The sequence below is a fragment of the Agrilus planipennis genome, unplaced genomic scaffold (assembly GCF_000699045.2).
Source record: "Agrilus planipennis isolate EAB-ADULT unplaced genomic scaffold, Apla_2.0 scaffold269, whole genome shotgun sequence".
Lineage (NCBI taxonomy): Eukaryota > Metazoa > Arthropoda > Insecta > Coleoptera > Buprestidae > Agrilus > Agrilus planipennis.
In genome coordinates, this window is record NW_020438982.1 from 8,245 (window position 1) to 27,342 (window position 19,098).

Below are 19,098 nucleotides of genomic sequence, written 5' to 3' on the forward strand. Positions count from 1 at the left end.
TAAAAGAATATGATTGCTCAAATGGAATTTTTAATATTTACTGATTTATAGTTCCTATTTTAATTAGAAAGAAATGTGCCATAATTTTTTATCTAAATAAAAACAGGTTTACACAATATAATTAATTAATGAAAATAGCTGTTCCTACTTTTTCATAATAGAATAATTAAGCATTTAAACAAAATTTTGTGGCGACTCATCTTATATGTGAATACCTGCATTTATTTACTTAAGTATCATTTAATTTACAAATTTATTTTTCATAGATTTCATATGCGTACTATTTTTGTTGAATTTATATTCAACTAATACTTTTTATGTCTACAGCATTTTACTAATTAACTGATTAAGTCTCGATTTGTGTAATAACGATGCTTATTGAATAAAATATTTTTGTAACCAAAGGTATAACTGTTGTAGAATATTATTATAATAAAAAATATTGTCATTTTTTATGGGTAATAACAATACTGCTGTGAATGCATTTTGCTACAAATTAAATGTAAATACATATTTAAACGCTTGTTTTGTTTTTAATAGTCCCATACCTACAAAGATATCCTTCTTTAAAGAAGGAAGAAATAATTTTTCCTGATATTTTACTTAATATAATATGGAATTTTTAGGTAATGCTGAAAGATAAATAATTAACTGTTAGTTTTTAATTTAAAACGTGTTGTTGCAATATATATTCTAATTATATATCTTTTTTAAGGAATTTCAAATTGTATTGTAAAACAATTCAGATGAACTTTCAGTTAAGTTTTAATGAAATGTTTTCTGATGTGTATTGTATTACATATTACTTTTTGTCATTTTGTTTCCTTTATAAAACTGTAGAGTAATTTTATTGACCAAGGAAGGATACACACTATTTGGGCAGCTGTTAAACTGTATAAGACTAAAGAATCACTTCCGGTTGTATTTTTAATGAAACCTTGAAATTATTAAAGAAAATTAAATTAAAGAGAAATTTTCGCCAGTTTATATCTTTACGTACCAACCATGACCCCAAAGATCATTGCAAAAATTCCAGAAAATACCATGTTTAGCGAATAAGCGCTTGCAAACTTGTCTGTGTATATCTCGGTTAAAATTAACAAGTTTAAGACATGAATACAACACCTCGCACCACCCAATAATCCGCTTAAAATTACCGAGAACCAAAACGAATTGATTTCTGTAAATGCTGAAAAATCTCTTTAAGAATTAAAAGTTTAAAATTGTCTCAATCATCGTTTTCTTACCAATCCTGAAAATAACTGTAAGGATAGCGTTAGCCAAGTAAATTTCAGCAGTTTTAATTTTATAAAAAGCTGTTATCAAACTTATTCCTATTTTTACTATCAAGTCTGTTGCAAAAAAGGTGGTCATCATTAGTGTTACATCGCTATTGTTGAAACCTTTGTTTAGAAGAAATACAGGAAGCAAGGACATTACAGTCATTTCGGATGTCAAAGAGATGCTGAGTGCAAAAATTATTATCCAATAATTAAGGTCTTTTAAAACGGAAAAGTCTACTGAGTTCCACAAGGACGATCTACAGAAAATAATAGTCTTTGATTGCTGGAATGAGAAGTTAATGTTTAAGAGGTTGTTTGCATATTAAGTCACACCGCAATTGGGGTGGGGATCTTGAGGTAGCGAGACGGTGTATGACAATAGGGAGAAGGGGTCTCGGGATAACGTTACGTTTTCATTGATATAATTGGCGGATATTTTTAAAATGACCATAAATAAACTTATTATAAATTTTTTTCTCATTTTTTCCTGTATAATAAATAAAATAAAATAATCAATCACTAGCAAAGAGATACAAATGTCAGCGTGACGTGACAAGGAGTAAGGAGTGGTAATGGGTCTGAGAGACGAAGGGAGGAGGTCCAAAATGTGGTAAAAATAGCGTGACGTAATATACGAACGACTCCTAATGTTGGTATGTTGCTCGTTAGGTTATTATTGACTTATTTACGTTAGAGAAATGCTAATTTATTTACTTTTAATTTTGAATTATAAATGTTGATTTTTTTAATCAGAGAATTTTTAATTAATTAAAGGCAGAATTTATACACTTTTCGTAAGGTACTTACTTTTGTGTTCTCTTTCGAAGTTCCACATAAATTACTGCATTTCCAAAGCTCGCAATTGAAGTTAACGATTTTGATAACGATTTTTTCTCTACTGATAATATTTCAGTTAGATTTTCATTCAACAATTCTCGCGATTCAAATTCATTTGATGCAGTTTCGGAAAATTCTTTATTGCTTCGATGATGTTTCTTCTTGTGTAAAGAAAGCTCTGAAACTATATGAGCTAATAGAAATGTATTTTCAAGTGAATAACACAGATCTACAAATTAAAACTTTTATGTTTTTCCTTTTACTTTTAATGATTATAGGGGGTAATATGTGTAGTAAAACGAAATACTTAAAAATTGCATTTAAAAAATATTTTCCATAATATACTGATTTCGAGACTTATTCGGTTAATGAGTTAAAATGTTACATACTTGCATGCAAACACATGTAAAAATAATATCCGTTTTGTTTGCAGGTAGGGTGAAACGACGCAGTAAAAAGGGTAAGTTATATAGTTATAAAGAAAAATATTTTTTATTTTCATATGAGTACAATAATATGAAAAAATGTTGAAATCTTTTGGTTCATTTTCGGATGGTATATTACTTAATTTTTAATCGAGCCGAACACAATTACAAGAGTCCATTCTTAAAAATTTCGGTTGTACCGAACTTTTTTTTAATTGTTATGTTTAAATTTAAGTAGTTCAAACCTAGTCAGAGATTTCATTGTAGATCTGTATTATTTTTTATATCTTACAATTCGGCGTTTCGTTTGAGGTTGGTATCTTCTTCATATGCCATTTAACAGGATGTAAAACGAATGCCGCGAAAAAACTGTTGAAACTAAAAGCGGCCACTATCGCTTGGGTTCCTCTAAATCCGTAGTTGTCCATTAGCAGTTGAGCAATCGCAGGATAAATCATTAATGTTGCTCCCACTATTGTATGGCAAATTGCTATTGCAAACGTTTTCCTACTATCAAAATATTCGTTTAATGCTGTAAAAGCTGATGGTATAAGCAAACCATTTCCAATAGCTAGAATAATATTTTATAGATTAGAGGAGCGATTACAGAGCAAGTACTTGACAATAATATTTTCGGAAAAAATTTTGAAATCGATTCAAAACCACCGGATTTATGAATTTTTTAAAAAATTTTTGCTATCTCTGTCTTTCTTTCACTATTGAGAAAGTGTTGTACTTTTGTATTTTCGTAGATATACAGTGTAAACTCTTTATAACGTCACTCGATTTAACGACAAACTCCTTAAAACGTCGAAATTGCTTGACTTTCGTTGGTTTACATTGTTTTCTATACAATATCACACTCCATATAGCATCACGCTCACTCTATTTAACGACAACAATGCGACATTATAAATCATTGAGCAGTACTTTCTAAGTTGCCGAAATAGATAAGAACTGCAGCTGTGTACGTTGTTGAAGAAGACGATCCCGTCCCTTCACCAAGCATCAAACAAGCACTTGATGCAGCGAAACTATTAAAAAAATACTTTTTATATAATCAAATTGATCCAGCAGTATCTCAAGATATGAGTAAGATACGTAACAAAATACAATTAAAATATTGGAGCAGCAAAAAACATCAGACGAAGATAACAGGCTATACGCAATGTATGAATAATAATGTTCGTGTGCAAAATGTGTACTATATTGGTAAATGCATATTATTATAGAATAGTAAAATAATATCTTTTATTTCTCTCCATTTAACGACCATTCTTTATAACGCCGAAAAATGTTCAGTCCCTTAAGTGTCGTTATATAGAGTTTACACTGTATATTCAAATTTCATTTTTACGAATCAATTTAACAGAAAAGGTATAGTCAGATATCCATTTATTAATTGTTTGATGATTTTAATTAAAAATTAATGGCACTTAGAAATTTTACTAAATTAAATAAAAGTAGTTCCTCTTTTCATTGCACTTTTACGTTATTAATTACCTTGGAATACTCCGTAACTTAGTATGAGGAATTGCAAATCGGTGACAAATATTGCGGCGAAATTTCCACTACTGTTTAATAATGCCCCAATGAAAGCAACAGTTCGAAATGATACTTTTTGCAAAAGAACATTCGTAATTAATCCTGTCAAGTGAAAAACTGCGCCGTATGTTGATGTTAACGTAGTCGTCGCACTCAATTCGTCGTGATGATTTGATAAAAACGGCCCAAATATCGAGGCAATACTTACAGCAGGGCCCAACGACAATATCTGATAATTAGATGATAGGTAAATAGCTTCTAGCAAACATAAGTTAGAGACAGCCATAAATAAAATGATATGTTGATAGAAGAATATGAAATAAAAGACTAGATTTCGCGAATGTTCGATATCTAGGAAGGATGGAAAAAGTGATTCAGACATCAACTAAAGAATAGCGTATTAAAAAAAAATTACGTCTGTGCTGGCGAATAGTTAATTTAGAAATTGGAAAAAGACTGTTTGGACACGGATCTGCATGGTGCGAAAAAGTTAGAAGCGTTTGAAATGTGGTGTTATCGGAGGATGATGAAAATATTGTGTGTAGAAAAGATTAGAAATGATGAGGTAGGAGAAAAAAAGGTGCTTTAGATGTTTGAATGTCAATGAGGATAAGGAGAGATAGAATGGTAGGACAGTTTCTGGGACATGAAGGATTACATATTAGAGGCAGAGAAAGTAGTAATGAGGGGAGAGTTAAGGATGTGGGATGTTCTAGTTCTTGAGAAATGAGAAGATTGATTCGGGATAGGAAAGATTGAATGTGTGTCTTTGACGTGTGTCTTCAGATCGATGGTGACGACCCTATGAAAATGATGATGACGATAATGAAGATGATGAAAATATCGTGCATAGAAATGATGAGGTAGGAGAAAAAAGGATGCTTTAGAAGTTTGAAAGTCAATGAGGAAAAGGAGAGATAGAATGGCAGGACAGTTNTTCAAACCTAGTCAGAGATTTCATTGTAGATCTGTATTATTTTTTATATCTTACAATTCGGCGTTTCGTTTGAGGTTGGTATCTTCTTCATATGCCATTTAACAGGATGTAAAACGAATGCCGCGAAAAAACTGTTGAAACTAAAAGCGGCCACTATCGCTTGGGTTCCTCTAAATCCGTAGTTGTCCATTAGCAGTTGAGCAATCGCAGGATAAATCATTAATGTTGCTCCCACTATTGTATGGCAAATTGCTATTGCAAACGTTTTCCTACTATCAAAATATTCGTTTAATGCTGTAAAAGCTGATGGTATAAGCAAACCATTTCCAATAGCTAGAATAATATTTTATAGATTAGAGGAGCGATTACAGAGCAAGTACTTGACAATAATATTTTCGGAAAAAATTTTTGAAATCGATTCAAAACCACCGGATTTATGAATTTTTTAAAAAATTTTTGCTATCTCTGTCTTTCTTTCACTATTGAGAAAGTGTTGTACTTTTGTATTTTCGTAGATATACAGTGTAAACTCTTTATAACGTCACTCGATTTAACGACAAACTCCTTAAAACGTCGAAATTGCTTGACTTTCGTTGGTTTACATTGTTTTCTATACAATATCACACTCCATATAGCATCACGCTCACTCTATTTAACGACAACAATGCGACATTATAAATCATTGAGCAGTACTTTCTAAGTTGCCGAAATAGATAAGAACTGCAGCTGTGTACGTTGTTGAAGAAGACGATCCTGTCCCTCCACCAAGCATCAAANCTCCACATGAATTTGTAATGTCTAAGGTCTGTATGTTCTTACTCACGGTTAAGGTAAGCATTCGTGCATTTACCTTTGTATGTATGAATGCATGTACGTTATTGTACATAAGTTCATTACACAATGTTGTAATTCATTCTTTGTCGAGGTTATTATTAGGTGTACGGTGTACAATGTACATAGAAGATTCTTATTGTCTGGCAAGTTTGAATGAAGTATGTAAACTATTGTAATTTATAATGACTCATAAAACTCGTGCTTAAACTCTTGTTCAACTACTTAAAGTTAGTGCTGGTCTACACTGTGCGTTTTCACCGGGATGTTTTAAAGAAATCGTGCGTCCCATGCCACCAGCACCACATCGCTAAGGCCTATATTCTGGCTGTTTCATGTATGAAGTTACGCGGTCACTGTTGCCATAAAAGTTTGATAGTAGGCCTAAGTAAGGACCTTATATATGAGCGTTTACATTAGTGAAACTTCAACACAATTAATGCATGCTATTGCAGTAAGTTGGGCATAGAGAAATGAATGCATGAACTGTGGTGATGCAGGATTTTGCAATTCATTAGAACGATCAAAATTGGCAAAGTCCGCAATGAATAAAACGTCGTTGATAATGGACGTATCTTCTTTCTTGTTTCCACTTGGGACTGTAGTCATTTGAATTTTACAAAAAATTTCTTTAAATTTTAATTATTGTTTACTATTCATGTATTAAAAAGGCCATAATAGCCGACTGATGGCCGACAACTGCAACAATTAGAAAAGAATGATGGCCGACACTACGTCATAGTGGAGCAATAAAAATGGCCGGGGGCAGGCGGAAGAACTAGTATAAATAAAAGATCTTACATATTTGTGAAAAATCATGCTATACCGCTGATGTTTATTTATAATTAGTTTATTAGTTAAATGTGACAGCAGACTTCAATCTAATCAAAAATTTGCATTGAGAAAATCCTTCGTAAATGAGGAAACTTTACAGTTACCTACAGGGGTAAAATATACATGAGAGTATTGTTGAAATTATGTGAGCATTTATGAAGTTTCGTCGTAATGCGTCTCTGAAGAATGACCTAAAATTCTGAGTAAGTCAAACCCTCAAATTGTTAAGGAAAGTCTACTTGTTTTTTTTTTCGAAACGATATCTAAAAACATGCATCTTAGTTTCATTACATTTAATAATTTACATTAATACCTAATATTTTTTTACTGCTTGAATTTTTAATATACTGTTTAATTACATTTAAGCGATTTTCAATTTTGTTAAATAATCGTTGTATTCCATTTAATCTTTTTTAATGACAATTAAAAACCCGCTAGTATTTGACGTCAAATATACCAGATTTTCGTACGAACCTATATTAGTTAAATGATGGTGCACTAAATATTTTTTAAAAAATATACAATTGCACCACTTCAACGCACTATCACTACCACATGTAACTAACAAGTAATCTTGCATAAACATATTATTTACATAGACACCTACCAGAAGTCTGGGTGGATAAAACAATTAATTATTCAACAATTTCTTATACTGCTACGTTTATTGGTAATATTTTCTAATGTTTATTGCAAATGTACATGGGGAATATTTATTAGCTTTACAAATAGAAAAAAGTATATACAATTTTATAATTTTTTTTAATAACACTTTTATTAAAACTACATAATAAAGTTAATGAGGAAAAGGAGAGATAGAATGGTAGGACAGTTTCTGGGACATGAAGGATTACATATTAGAGGCAGAGAAAGTAGTAATGAGGGGAGAGTTAAGGATGTGGGATGTTCTAGTTCTTGAGAAATGAGAAGATTGATTCGGGATAGGAAAGATTAGATGTGTGTACTTAAAGTGTGTGTCCAGATCGATGGTGACGACTCTATAAAAATGATGACGATAATGAAGATGATGATGATAGTGACGTAAATAAATTTATACGAGTGACAGGTAAAACTTCTCACCACGAATAGTGTTGACGAAAAAACCACTAAATAGCCCCATCCTCCATCAGGTACCATGGAATTGTATTTTATTGCCTTGCATTCATGTGGGGAAGCCATTGTATTTTTTTTGCTGATGAAAGTAAAAACGCTGAAAATTAAATGACGCAATATAATAAGTAAGGAGCTTTTATTAATGAAAATTCAATAATTATTGTTAAAATTCAGCAACAGATAAAGTTGTACTAAGTAATTATGCGGTAGTTTTAATTGTTTACGGGTAGGTATATTTTTCGATAGAAGTAAGGTAAAATGTAATAAATCAATATGGATCATTCAGTGCGGTTGAATATGAATTAATAGGCTTGGCAGTCAACAGTTGTGTAATAATAATTGTTCTATAAGTTGAAAATTAATTTATAATGCATTCGTATTTTTCTTTTATTGAGAAAATTATCAAATAGCTTTTCAACAAGGTTGCAAAGCATTTTAATGGTTTTAACAAAGAGTATTTTATTTTTTTGTTCTTAAAAAATGTTCTCTTGNTATTTTCTAATGTTTATTGCAAATGTACATGGGGAATATTTATTAGCTTTACAAATAGAAAAAAGTATATACAATTTTATAATTTTTTTTAATAACACTTTTATTAAAACTACATAATACAAAGTAAATACTATTTAACAGGAAATTGAAAGAATTAAAACTATTTTTTGACATTTTTAAATACGAAGCGCTTATAAAGTAATTCTAAAGTCCATGTTATTGCACAAAATAAACAAACAAACGTCAAGACATGAAGAACCATGGCATCGCTTTGCGTTTTGTATTTTACCAAACCTGAAATTAATTAGAATAGTGCATATTGGTATTCTGCTTCTATTTTGATATTTATTGATTAATAATAGTTAGAAATTTCAGAGTAATTTCTTTAGCAGGGGCATCATTACTTGTATGGGAGCCATGGTAGAATCTAGGGCTCATTATGATCTAGCTAATATGGAATATTTGGGAATTTATTTTATTTTCTTACATGTATGTCGATAGACCGAACGAAACACAATCTTATAAGCCCAAGCTCAATTAATGAATAATTAGAAATCTTTTAATTTTAATTTGATTTAGAGCCCGTTGCATATGTTTTTAGGGGTCCCTTTGTTCAGAAATAAATTAAAGACAAATTATAAAATTTCTATATAACGTGTAATTTTTAATTTTTACGAGAAATGCATAACTGAAATTTGGGGGCACCATGAGCCAAGAACCCAATGCAAAGTGCATCGCTTGCATCACCTTAATAGATCGTCCTCCGGTTGTACTACTGTAATGAAGAAAATTTATGCGTATAAATTCTGAAAATGGTTAAAAAGGAGTCGAAATTATGAATCATTTCCTTAGATTTCCAAAAACATATTTCCTCAAAACATATGTTACATTGTAACACCCTATCGCCCTTTTTATATGATAAAACCTTAAATTGGTTTGAATTACTGTAAAGTTTCAAATTTCGTGCGTCTAAATTTGAAAATTGGTTAAAAAGGAATCGATACCTACTATGAATCATTTCTTTTGATTTCCAAAAACATATTTTCGTCAAAACACATGTGACTTGACGACACCCTACCGCCCTTTCATATCATACAAACTTAAATTGGCTTGAACCATTGTAAAGAGTGAACTTTTGCGCGTCCAGATTTTAAAAGTGGTTAAAAACAAGCCGAAATTATGAATCGTTTCCTTCGATTTTAATTCAATTCTACAACTGACTGTTTCCCTCATATAAATATGCATATTTAGTCGAAAATTACCCATAATTGATCCCATAATAATCGAAGAAATTCCAGTGAAAACCATGCAAAGGGAATATGCGCTCGAAAATTGTTTGGGGTAAAGCTCTGCAAGTACCATGGGGTGAGAGAGTTGTATAATGCATCTAGAGCTGCCCAGGAAAGCGGTCAGTACAATCGTCCACCAGTACAAATTAATTTCAGTAAATACTTAAAAAAACAAATAACGGAATTTATTATTTTAGCTTTAGTTTTCTTAAAACTAAAACAATGGTTGACATAGTTGGAACTATCAAAATTGACAAGTCTGCAATTAATTATCTGTGAGAGTAGAGGTATCTTCTTTCTTGTTTCCACTTGGGACTGTAGTCATTTGAATACGCGCTTATTAAGTTAGGAAATGCTTCATGAGTAGTACAAAGAGTTAACCGAATAATAGTAAGCGGTACAGCAATTAAAGGCTGCTTAGGTACGTAAAAGATCAGGGTCGACTTTATAACTGCTTGGTTGGAATTATATCCTTAAACAAGCTTCTTTACTTTCTAAATTCCTGAGAATGTTGAACTTTTTTTAAAGTCCGATGCTGACAACATGCTGAAATTCTTATTGTCTGCATCTCTTTCCGTTACACAATCGGTGTAATGTTATTCCTTTTTCGTCATTAGTGTCCGCTGCAATTCCTACCTGACATCTCTTTTCTATGTTTACGATATTCCTTATAACGTCTGCCATGAGTAAATGTAGGCGTTCTATCAGCAACCGCTCTAGTCTAGTTGGTAAGTTGAAAGAAGACAGTAAATGCAAGTTTTATTGCAGACTATGCCAATTTTGAACGTTCTAACTATAGATATATGTTTTACTTTCTTACCTATTCGTAATGCAACGGTGATGGCAATATTACCCAAGAATACGTATCTGCTTTTGAATTTCCAAAATAATGTAATCACGCTGATAATAATTTTTGTTATCAAATCGGACATGAAATAAATGGTCATCAATAAAGTGATTTCGTTATCAGTGAAACCAACATTTGACAAAAAAATCGGCATTAGGGCCATTAAATTCATCTCGGATGTAATACAAAGTGATAAACCTACAGCTATATTCCAATAGGTTGCTTCCTTGAGAATAGAAAGATCAAACAGGTTTTGTAAGAAACATCTAAAAAGAGATTTTGTGTATTTTTATTTATTTTAACATTATTTAATCATTATTACTGTTTTGTAATAGTTTAATTGACAGGGTGACATCTTTTAAAATTTGTACTTTCTCTACTTTTTCTTACCCTTTTCTGTTTTCTTGTGGCGTGGCTTTATGGCAATTGGTTAGAGATTCGAGCGATTGAAAATGTTTTTCCTTATTATCAAAAGATTTTTCACTAGCGTTACTATCAAGTAATTGATGTGATTCCATTTCATTTAATGTTGACGAATAAGAGGTAGACCCAGTGGTGTGTTCTCCTAAAATTATATGTATGTACTATGAAGAAACAAACAACTGTAATACTGCATACGTGCCTTTGGATTTTGCCTATTGAAAGATAAACCTTTGTGTACGTACGAAAAATGTTTGAGAATTGTGAATACTGAACGTGAAAAATTGGGTGAATATTTTCAGTCGAAAACATTTAGTGTGGATTTTAAATAAGCTATACGTAGTGTGGTGAAATTAATTTTATGTTGTCGGTTTCGTTTGTCGTGGTCGTGGTGCAGAAAAATTCAGCAAATTGACTTCCCAACAAACTATAAATCTGGTAAGTGACTAAAATGTTTCGGTATAATGTAGACTATTTAATGGAAACTTATATTTCTTCTAATTCTTCGATTTGTTCATGTTCCTCTGCATGGGTGAATTGTTTCATATACCTAACTTAATTCTGATTTTTATTTTTTATTAAATGATGTAGTAACGGTTCACTATGATCCACCACCAAGGGTTGCTGAATTTTTAATTAATAAAGAACGCTGTTACTGTGAACCGGAACTAACTACATTCTCAAATAAAGATTTCCTTAAAGAAATTTATTAGAAAAGAAACGAATTTGCGAACTTTTTTTGATTTTATNACAATAATAAACAATCCCTTTCATATATTGTCTGCGAGATAAATTAATTATAGTTTGGACAATAAATATTTCACGATCAGGAAGTTATCCTGCCTAGGCACGTATATGTATGCAATAACAGAAAGGATATATTTATAAAATAGTTCAAACTCATTCGTTCTGATCAAGGTTTCTCATTTATCTATTTATAAAGAGAAAAATGTACATATCTAGGTACAACTCTAGTTGTCCGCAAGGAAAGGTGTTGTTCTTCACTGAATGAAACAACGGAACCTCCTCCGATTTACTTTCAATTGGATTGTACGATCACTGGAATATTAAAAGCAAACTACAAGGAAATTTTTCTTACTTTAATTTTGGCAAATTTATTAATTAGGCCTTTATAATTTAAGTAAGTTAAATGGAGTATAGATAAGGCATTTCTTAACTAGTTTTTAATCTTTAAAATGTCAATTTGCGAATGAATGTAATAAAATAGCATAACCCGGCCAAGTTTGGACAAATGGTAATCTTTTTTGATTGTAAAACGAACTAACATAAAAAAAACCATTTAGGCCCTTTCTGGCTACACTTCATTTACTATCAACTTTCATTGAGATTTCTACCTTTACAATGGTCTGATATATCTTCCACACTATTGCTCGAACATACATTGCCATTTCAAATTTACAAGTTGAAGGTTAAAACCGCTAACACGTAATCAGTTTAAGATTTAAATTAATTACGTAGTGCATTACATACATTCCAACTTGGGAACGCAACATATGTAATTGGTTCAAATTTTTTATTTCCACAATCGTTTAAAATTTTTTCCGTCCTTAATTACTGCTATTACATAAAAAAAATAATATTTCTTCCAGTTTTTTACCTTTGTTTAATAAAACTTTTTTCATATGCCATTTCACTGGTTGTAAAGTTAAAGCTCCTAAAATTGTGTGTAGACTGAGGGCTGCGAATATCGCTTGGGTCCCTCTGAATCCAAAATTGTCCAGCATCAGTCTTGTAAAACCAGGATAAATCATGCTGAGTAGGGCCACAACAGCCTGGCATACGGCAAAAACGACCATTTTTCGGTGATCGAAATATTCGTTCGTAGCTACAATGACAGCGGGCACAATTAATCCTGTACCAATGCCTAAAATGACCAAAAAAAGCATAATTTTGTTACGAATTTAATCAATATTTTTTGTATTGAAACACCTTGTATATCGTTTTATTTTTATGTGGACACCAAGTTTTGTAGAGTTATCGGCATCTAATATCGAGTCATTCAAGAATTATGGTCATTTATATCTCTATTAATGTTCTTTCAGTTTCATTACGATTTTTGGATTCTATTAAAGGAGATATGTATCTATTCCGAATTTTAAAACGTACCACGTATATATCCACCCCCACAATAAAAATTTTTAAAAATCTAGGAACATATTAGCCGTAATATCCTTTAGCATAGTGGGAATATTTAGTCTTTAAAATACGTGTAAGTAATCATCTACATTGTAGATCAAAATGTTTTTTTTTTCAATTTATGAAATATAGTTGTAAATTCTCTGTCAAGATTTAATTAAAATCATCCCGATCCTTTGCTTGGGGTTCCTACAAGGTGCCGGACCGGGACGATTTAGTTCTCTCGCCTCATATGTCCATGCTCCGGTATCATCCTCCAGGCGGTTAAAACCAAATCGTTGTCCCACAGGCGAGGTGACGAAAAATCACTTTGAATAAATTGGCGGATATTTTTAAAATGACCATAAATAAACTTATTATAAATTTTTTTCTCATTTTTTCCTGTATAATAAATAAAATAAAATAATCAATCACTAGCAAAGAGATACAAATGTCAGCGTGACGTGACAAGGAGTAAGGAGTGGTAATGGGTCTGAGAGACGAAGGGAGGAGGTCCAAAATGTGGTAAAAATAGCGTGACGTAATATACGAACGACNTCTCTCGCCTCATATGTCCATGCTCCGGTATCATCCTCCAGGCGGTTAAAACCAAATCGTTGTCCCACAGGCGAGGTGACGAAAAATCACTTTGAATAATATGTTCACAGTTCAAGTCTTTTTACTGATGACTCCTTGATGATCTCAAATCAACCTTTTCCCTCACTTTGTACCGTCTCACTCATAAATTCAAGTGGTGACCCCACGAAGAAGAGCAAACACAACTTTGAACTGTACGGGACATTAAAAATGCGTCTTAATAACCGTTTCGTCGTTTCCCAAAGACCTGGCTTGCTACTGAAAACATCTCTTTTTTGCATTTTCGCATTCTCTACACCACGACGTTATAAGTAACAAGCTTCTTAACGATTGAGATAACATTTTCTTTCATCAATCTCATGCACACGTAGAAGCATAGTAGTAGAAGTCCCTCCGCATTACGTCGGAAGGTTTGGGGGAAGGCCCTCTTCATCCTCCTTTCAGGAATCGTGGGAACGGGAGGATGGCGGATCAGGTGAGAAAGATGAAACGGACGAAATGTAGACAGAAGAGAATGAAAGATTATCTGAGGAATATTACTGCCCCAGCAGTTGCCTATGTGATCCAAGGAAACCATAGAAGGACTTGGACCCGGAATCGAACCGGCGTCCTCCCGAATACTAAGCAAACGATTAAACCTTTAGACCATGCCGCTTGGTAGAAGAAGAGAATTTGGAGATCCTGCACATGGAGCGGCATGACCTAGAGGTTTAGACCATTGCTTAGCATTTGGGAGGGACCGGTTCGATTCAGGGTCCGTCCGCCGTGGTCCAAGTTTTTCCTTGGGTCACTTAGGCAACCATCACCAGTTGAAGCGGCAAAAAATCATTCGAGTACAAGTAATAAGCCTGATAAATGTCTAATCGATTTCACTTTTTATATTTCTAATAAAAAGGCAGAGATCTCGTCACCAGCCTCACAATAGGTCCAGGCGTGTTCCCGGGAAGAAACATACACCAAAAATTTTGATTATTTTGTAGTTAAGCATTGCGTATGTACTTTGAATCAGAAATCAATTTTATCTAACGTATTTTCCAAGTGAAAAAGTATCAGTAGAGATACTTGATGGAAATGTATGATACCAGGTTCGAATGCGAATTGTTACTACATGTGGCAGTGCTTTTAAACAATAATAAACAATCCCTTTCATATATTGTCTGCGAGATAAATTAATTATAGTTTGGACAATAAATATTTCACGATCAGGAAGTTATCCTGCCTAGGCACGTATATGTATGCAATAACAGAAAGGATATATTTATAAAATAGTTCAAACTCATTCGTTCTGATCAAGGTTTCTCATTTATCTATTTATAAAGAGAAAAATGTACATATCTAGGTACAACTCTAGTTGTCCGCAAGGAAAGGTGTTGTTCTTCACTGAATGAAACAACGGAACCTCCTCCGATTTACTTTCAATTGGATTGTACGATCACTATATTTATATGTGTTATGACTTCAGGCTAATTCTATTGTAGCAATTCATATAGAGGAAAACAATGTCTATTTATATACAGGGTTATTTACGTTATTCGACACGAAAGAATTCGGCTAGGTTCCTAGATTTCTAAAAATATTTATTGTGGGGGTAGATAAGCATCTATAAGAGGTACGTTTCATAATATACAGGGTGTCCGAACAACACAAAACGTATCAAAGTTGTGTTTTTTTAAATGGAACATATAGTTTTTCATTTTTGGGTTGTATGATCAAAATAACAGAGAGTTTCATTACGGTTTACCTCACTTAAACCCTAAGGATTTTGAAATATTTTGAATTTTGTGAATGTGTAGTAACAAATTTAACTTTTAAATTCTCAAGGTGTATTACCACTTTTTAAACAACCAAATTTAAATTGCAGCCTGTTAATTGACTATGTTTTGTATCACCACTGTTAAAAATTGACTTATGTATACAGAATGTCCAAAAAGTATGATTAAATTAATTAACCTCACAGTAAAAATTTAAATATCTAGAAACGTAGACGTAATCTTTCGTGTCGCATGACGTGAATAACCCTGTATATAGTTATCGATTAAAGGGTGTATGATCCAAAGAAAACTATGAACACGAAATCCTTTTATTTCACAACGTTTTGTGTTTTAGTAACACTTCATCAGGCTCTCATAAAATAAATGTTCTCAACAGTCATAAAAGGTATTGTATCTTTGTCGTATCTCACTCAATCTTCTTATATCAGTCAAGTCCAGTCACATGTTTAGCCATATTAATCACCGAGTGTTATATTTACATACACAGACAATATATGAGCTGATTTTTGGTCAGCTTTATTGAAATATGTCTAATTAACATATCGAAACAAAAATTTAACTAAAAAATCGGTAAGGCGTTAGTATGTGAGTAAAAAACAAAAGAGTGTTGTGAGTTCGTTTTCGCTGATATGAAGTTGATCAAGCAGTATTAGACTATCTAAGCGACAACAGGTGTGGTAAAAAATGTTTCTTCCACGCATAGGAAGTGTAAAATTTAAATATTTTTCATTCTTTTGTGCGATATGTAAAATCGTTATAAAATAATGCGGAAAAAATTTTAACAGTTAATTTTATAGTATGTGTGTAAGGTATTTACTTTAATTAGTTTGTGACGCGCGTAAAGATATATTTCCGAATAGATTAACAAATAATAGGAAAATAACCATTATTATATTTGAAATAATCAAAACAATATATTTGAGGTACTAAAAATTTAAATTCATTTTCAGAGTCCTTATTTTCGGTCAAATTGTCTCATTTTAGTTGAATACAATAATCATACTAAAAATGGTCATGTACTATATAGACAGCACATTTAAAAATCGAATAAATATGGCAATTACATATTTATTTAGCTTATTATCTTGTACATTTAAACATGTACTGTTTTTAAATGAATGTGCATACATTTCCTCATATATTGCTATGGACTATTATAAGTTTTTTGTAAAATATGCACCTGTACAAGACATCCTCGTATAAATTAGTAACTATCAATTTATTTTGAAAAATCTTATACTAAGGAGGGGCGGCTTTAGGGAGCGGCGAGCTGGGCGACCGCCCGGAGCCTCGCTCTTACAGGGACCCCACACATTCGCATAGAAAAATGTTAAGTGCTAATGTTCATTTGAATTTCTGAGTCTTAAAAAGAGCTGCAAACATCATTTTTGAATTCCTGATTCATTTGGGCTAGATTAAGAAACCTAAAAGGATTTTTGGCTACTCGATTTGAAAGGGGTGAAAAAAATACTTTTCCGATTCTTTCGTAATAGTTTAAAGTTCATAATAAAGCCTTTAAAAAACTTGAGTTATTAACATTTGCTTTACAGCTACAATCAAAGTTAATTTTCTGCTTATACAAATATGAGGACAAGACATGGGATGTAGGGGGCGGGATTAAAGATTCTTAATTTAATTATACCAAAGGGTATTAAGACCATATTTCACGTAAATATGATGACAAATAACAATGTTTTATAACCCCATAGGGGTTGAATTTCGAGATATTCTTCATTATTCCTTGTATATATCATAAAGGAAACTTCTGTGCAAAATTTTAGCTATAGGTTGAAGGGTTTAATTGTTGAGTTCCATATCAAGATTACGACCGAATTTTTGTTTAATTTTCATTCATATTTTATCAAGAGTTAAGTACATTAAAAAAATTACAGTTAATTGGCCAAAACTAACAGTTACAGTACCACAAAATTACTCAAAAATAATGTAGAATTAGAATTATCCTTCCGCGGCACTGTTGTTATATTGTTACGTAAAAAAAAATAATCTTAGGTTTAAATCCTACCTTGAAGTATTCCGTAGGAGAAAACTAGGAATTGTAGATTAAATACGAAAATTGAAGCGAAGCTTCCAAAACAATAGATAAGCGCCCCCATTACTGCTACTTTCCGAAAAGACAGTTTCAGGAACAGGAAATTTGCCAGTAGACCTGTTAAAACAATAATTTTTTATTTGTCATCACTCTACATTTTCTTTTGTTGCTTTTTCTCTTTTACCTGTGGCGTAAAAGGAAGTACTGAAAACTGAATAGACAGTTGTTGTTGCGCTTATTTCATCGTAAAATGTGGATAGATAAGGCCCAAATATTAGCGCAAATGAAGATATGGGCACTACGGTAAACCCCTTAAAAAAATTAGTTATAATGTAATGTTAATTAGCCAAGTAATTGAATTTTCATATTATTTGTTTAGTAACTTCTTACCACCATAAGAATACCTCCAATATTTAATATGTGACCCCATCCTCCGTCTGGTGCTATCAATTCATACTTTACATCATTTTTCATTTTTAATGAGCTCATGTACTATTAAAAATTATTGAAAAAAAAATGTTTTCCCCGCTCATTAGATAGTTTCAATCTTTTTTTATTTCATTTTACCGTTTTATAAAACTTTTATAAAATACGATAATTTTACAATAATTCTTTTTGGTTTGTCTAAAAAAGAAGAACAAATATTAGTAGATAAAACTAATGATACTGTCCTATCTGCAATTCGAAACATTTATATTTTAAACTCATAATAATCATCATAGGTATCGCATTCTTATAAACAGTTTAGTAAAAATTAAATTGAACTGATAAATGCACATTGCATTATTTACGACTTAAATACATACATTATAAATATTTTATTTAAATTAAACATAAATTTGACGGTTTTTTGTTTTTTCCGATTATTATGAATAATTGAATTAACATTAGAAGGGAAATTCGTTGAAACAATTGGATAAAGGGATATAAACACATACATACCCTTAATTTGTAGTTTATTAACGTTTCATCCAAACATCCGTAAACAATATAAACAAACTGCTTTAAAAGTTACAATACTATTGTAATGTGCGCTAAAGCTTCCAATGTCAAATACTGATTCAGATTAACTTACGATTAGTGGAAGAAGGTGGGGCATAGTAATCAGCCCGGGCATAATACAAGTGGATATGTATACAGGAACTTTTTTCGAAATAGTTTTTGTGTACTATCTATTTTGAACATGTCCATATGGATATTAAACTTTATATAAGCAAAATATAATTCTAAGGCTTGTATTTTATTTGTCAGCATTTTAATCCCTTTTGGACAGTATTTAAATGTTAAGTAGGGTGGGTATTTTAATCATATGGTCAGTATATTTTGGCGGTCACTATTTAAATATAAGAGGTGGTCAGTAGATTTTGCGATGCAAGTGGTCTAACTAATTTAAAGTTCCGTAAGTAATTAATATACTGATTAATTAATCTATGTATTAACTTAGTTAACTGTGGTTAATATGAAATATTAATGTGAAAATTCATTGGCTTTACGCATCATCACTACCAAAGGTCCCGGGCTCGAGTGTGACAACACCAACACAAAAAATTTATTTAATAATTAATTTAAGGTAGTTAGTAGTAAATAAAAATTCGAAAATGAATTTTCATATTAGTATGTATTAACTGTTTACTGTTATTGTACTGATCCTTTAATATTTTTATACTGAATATTTAACTAAACATCGAAT

The 19,098-nt window shown here is 31.7% G+C and overlaps 2 protein-coding genes across 7 annotated transcripts; both read right to left on the minus strand.

Annotated features, from left to right (window-relative positions):
- Positions 1-112: 112 nt before the first annotated feature.
- LOC108741337 (monocarboxylate transporter 9) lies at positions 113-7,911 on the minus strand. 5 transcript variants are annotated; one of them, XM_025975555.1, is made up of 8 exons: positions 7,773-7,911; positions 4,049-4,319; positions 2,838-3,116; positions 2,091-2,304; positions 1,248-1,540; positions 1,001-1,189; positions 807-937; positions 113-632 (listed from the first exon to the last, which is right to left on the minus strand). In XM_025975555.1, exons 1-7 carry the CDS (start codon positions 7,869-7,871, stop codon positions 813-815), a joined length of 1,470 nt encoding a protein of 489 aa, XP_025831340.1. In that variant the 5' UTR covers positions 7,872-7,911; the 3' UTR covers positions 113-632; positions 807-812. The 5 variants fall into 5 exon arrangements, with proteins under 5 accessions (XP_025831340.1, XP_025831339.1, XP_025831341.1 ...); XM_025975554.1 differs by lacking the exon at positions 113-632 and having other exon boundaries at positions 748-937; XM_025975556.1 differs by lacking the exon at positions 113-632 and having other exon boundaries at positions 748-937; positions 1,001-1,200.
- A 422-nt stretch (positions 7,912-8,333) lies between these two features.
- LOC108741334 (monocarboxylate transporter 9) lies at positions 8,334-18,430 on the minus strand. 2 transcript variants are annotated; one of them, XM_018476108.2, is made up of 9 exons: positions 18,351-18,430; positions 17,799-18,032; positions 17,593-17,719; positions 17,382-17,525; positions 12,472-12,738; positions 10,824-10,998; positions 10,407-10,699; positions 9,560-9,748; positions 8,334-8,591 (listed from the first exon to the last, which is right to left on the minus strand). In XM_018476108.2, exons 2-9 carry the CDS (start codon positions 17,895-17,897, stop codon positions 8,458-8,460), a joined length of 1,428 nt encoding a protein of 475 aa, XP_018331610.1. In that variant the 5' UTR covers positions 17,898-18,032; positions 18,351-18,430; the 3' UTR covers positions 8,334-8,457. The 2 variants fall into 2 exon arrangements, with proteins under 2 accessions (XP_018331610.1, XP_018331611.1); XM_018476109.2 differs by lacking the exon at positions 12,472-12,738.
- Between the last annotated feature and the right edge of the window lie 668 nt (positions 18,431-19,098).

What these genes read in the sequence shown, in the direction of transcription:
- LOC108741334 (XM_018476108.2), bottom strand. Translation starts at nt 17,897, where the DNA reads ATGAGCTCATTAAAAATGAAAAATGATGTAAAGTATGAATTGATAGCA. An exon ending in CCACAAGAAAACAGAAAAGG is followed by an intron (nt 10,700 to 10,823) that starts GTAAGAAAAAGT and finishes ATCTCTTTTTAG; the next exon opens with ATGTTTCTTACAAAACCTGT. An exon ending in CACCGTTGCATTACGAATAG is followed by an intron (nt 9,749 to 10,406) that starts GTAAGAAAGTAA and finishes TGTTTTTTTAAG; the next exon opens with TATTTACTGAAATTAATTTG.
- LOC108741337 (XM_025975555.1), bottom strand. Translation starts at nt 7,871, where the DNA reads ATGGCTTCCCCACATGAATGCAAGGCAATAAAATACAATTCCATGGTA. An exon ending in TTTCGTCAACACTATTCGTG is followed by an intron (nt 4,320 to 7,772) that starts GTGAGAAGTTTT and finishes TCTAATTATCAG; the next exon opens with ATATTGTCGTTGGGCCCTGC. An exon ending in CTCAAACGAAACGCCGAATT is followed by an intron (nt 2,305 to 2,837) that starts GTAAGATATAAA and finishes TAGCTCATATAG; the next exon opens with TTTCAGAGCTTTCTTTACAC.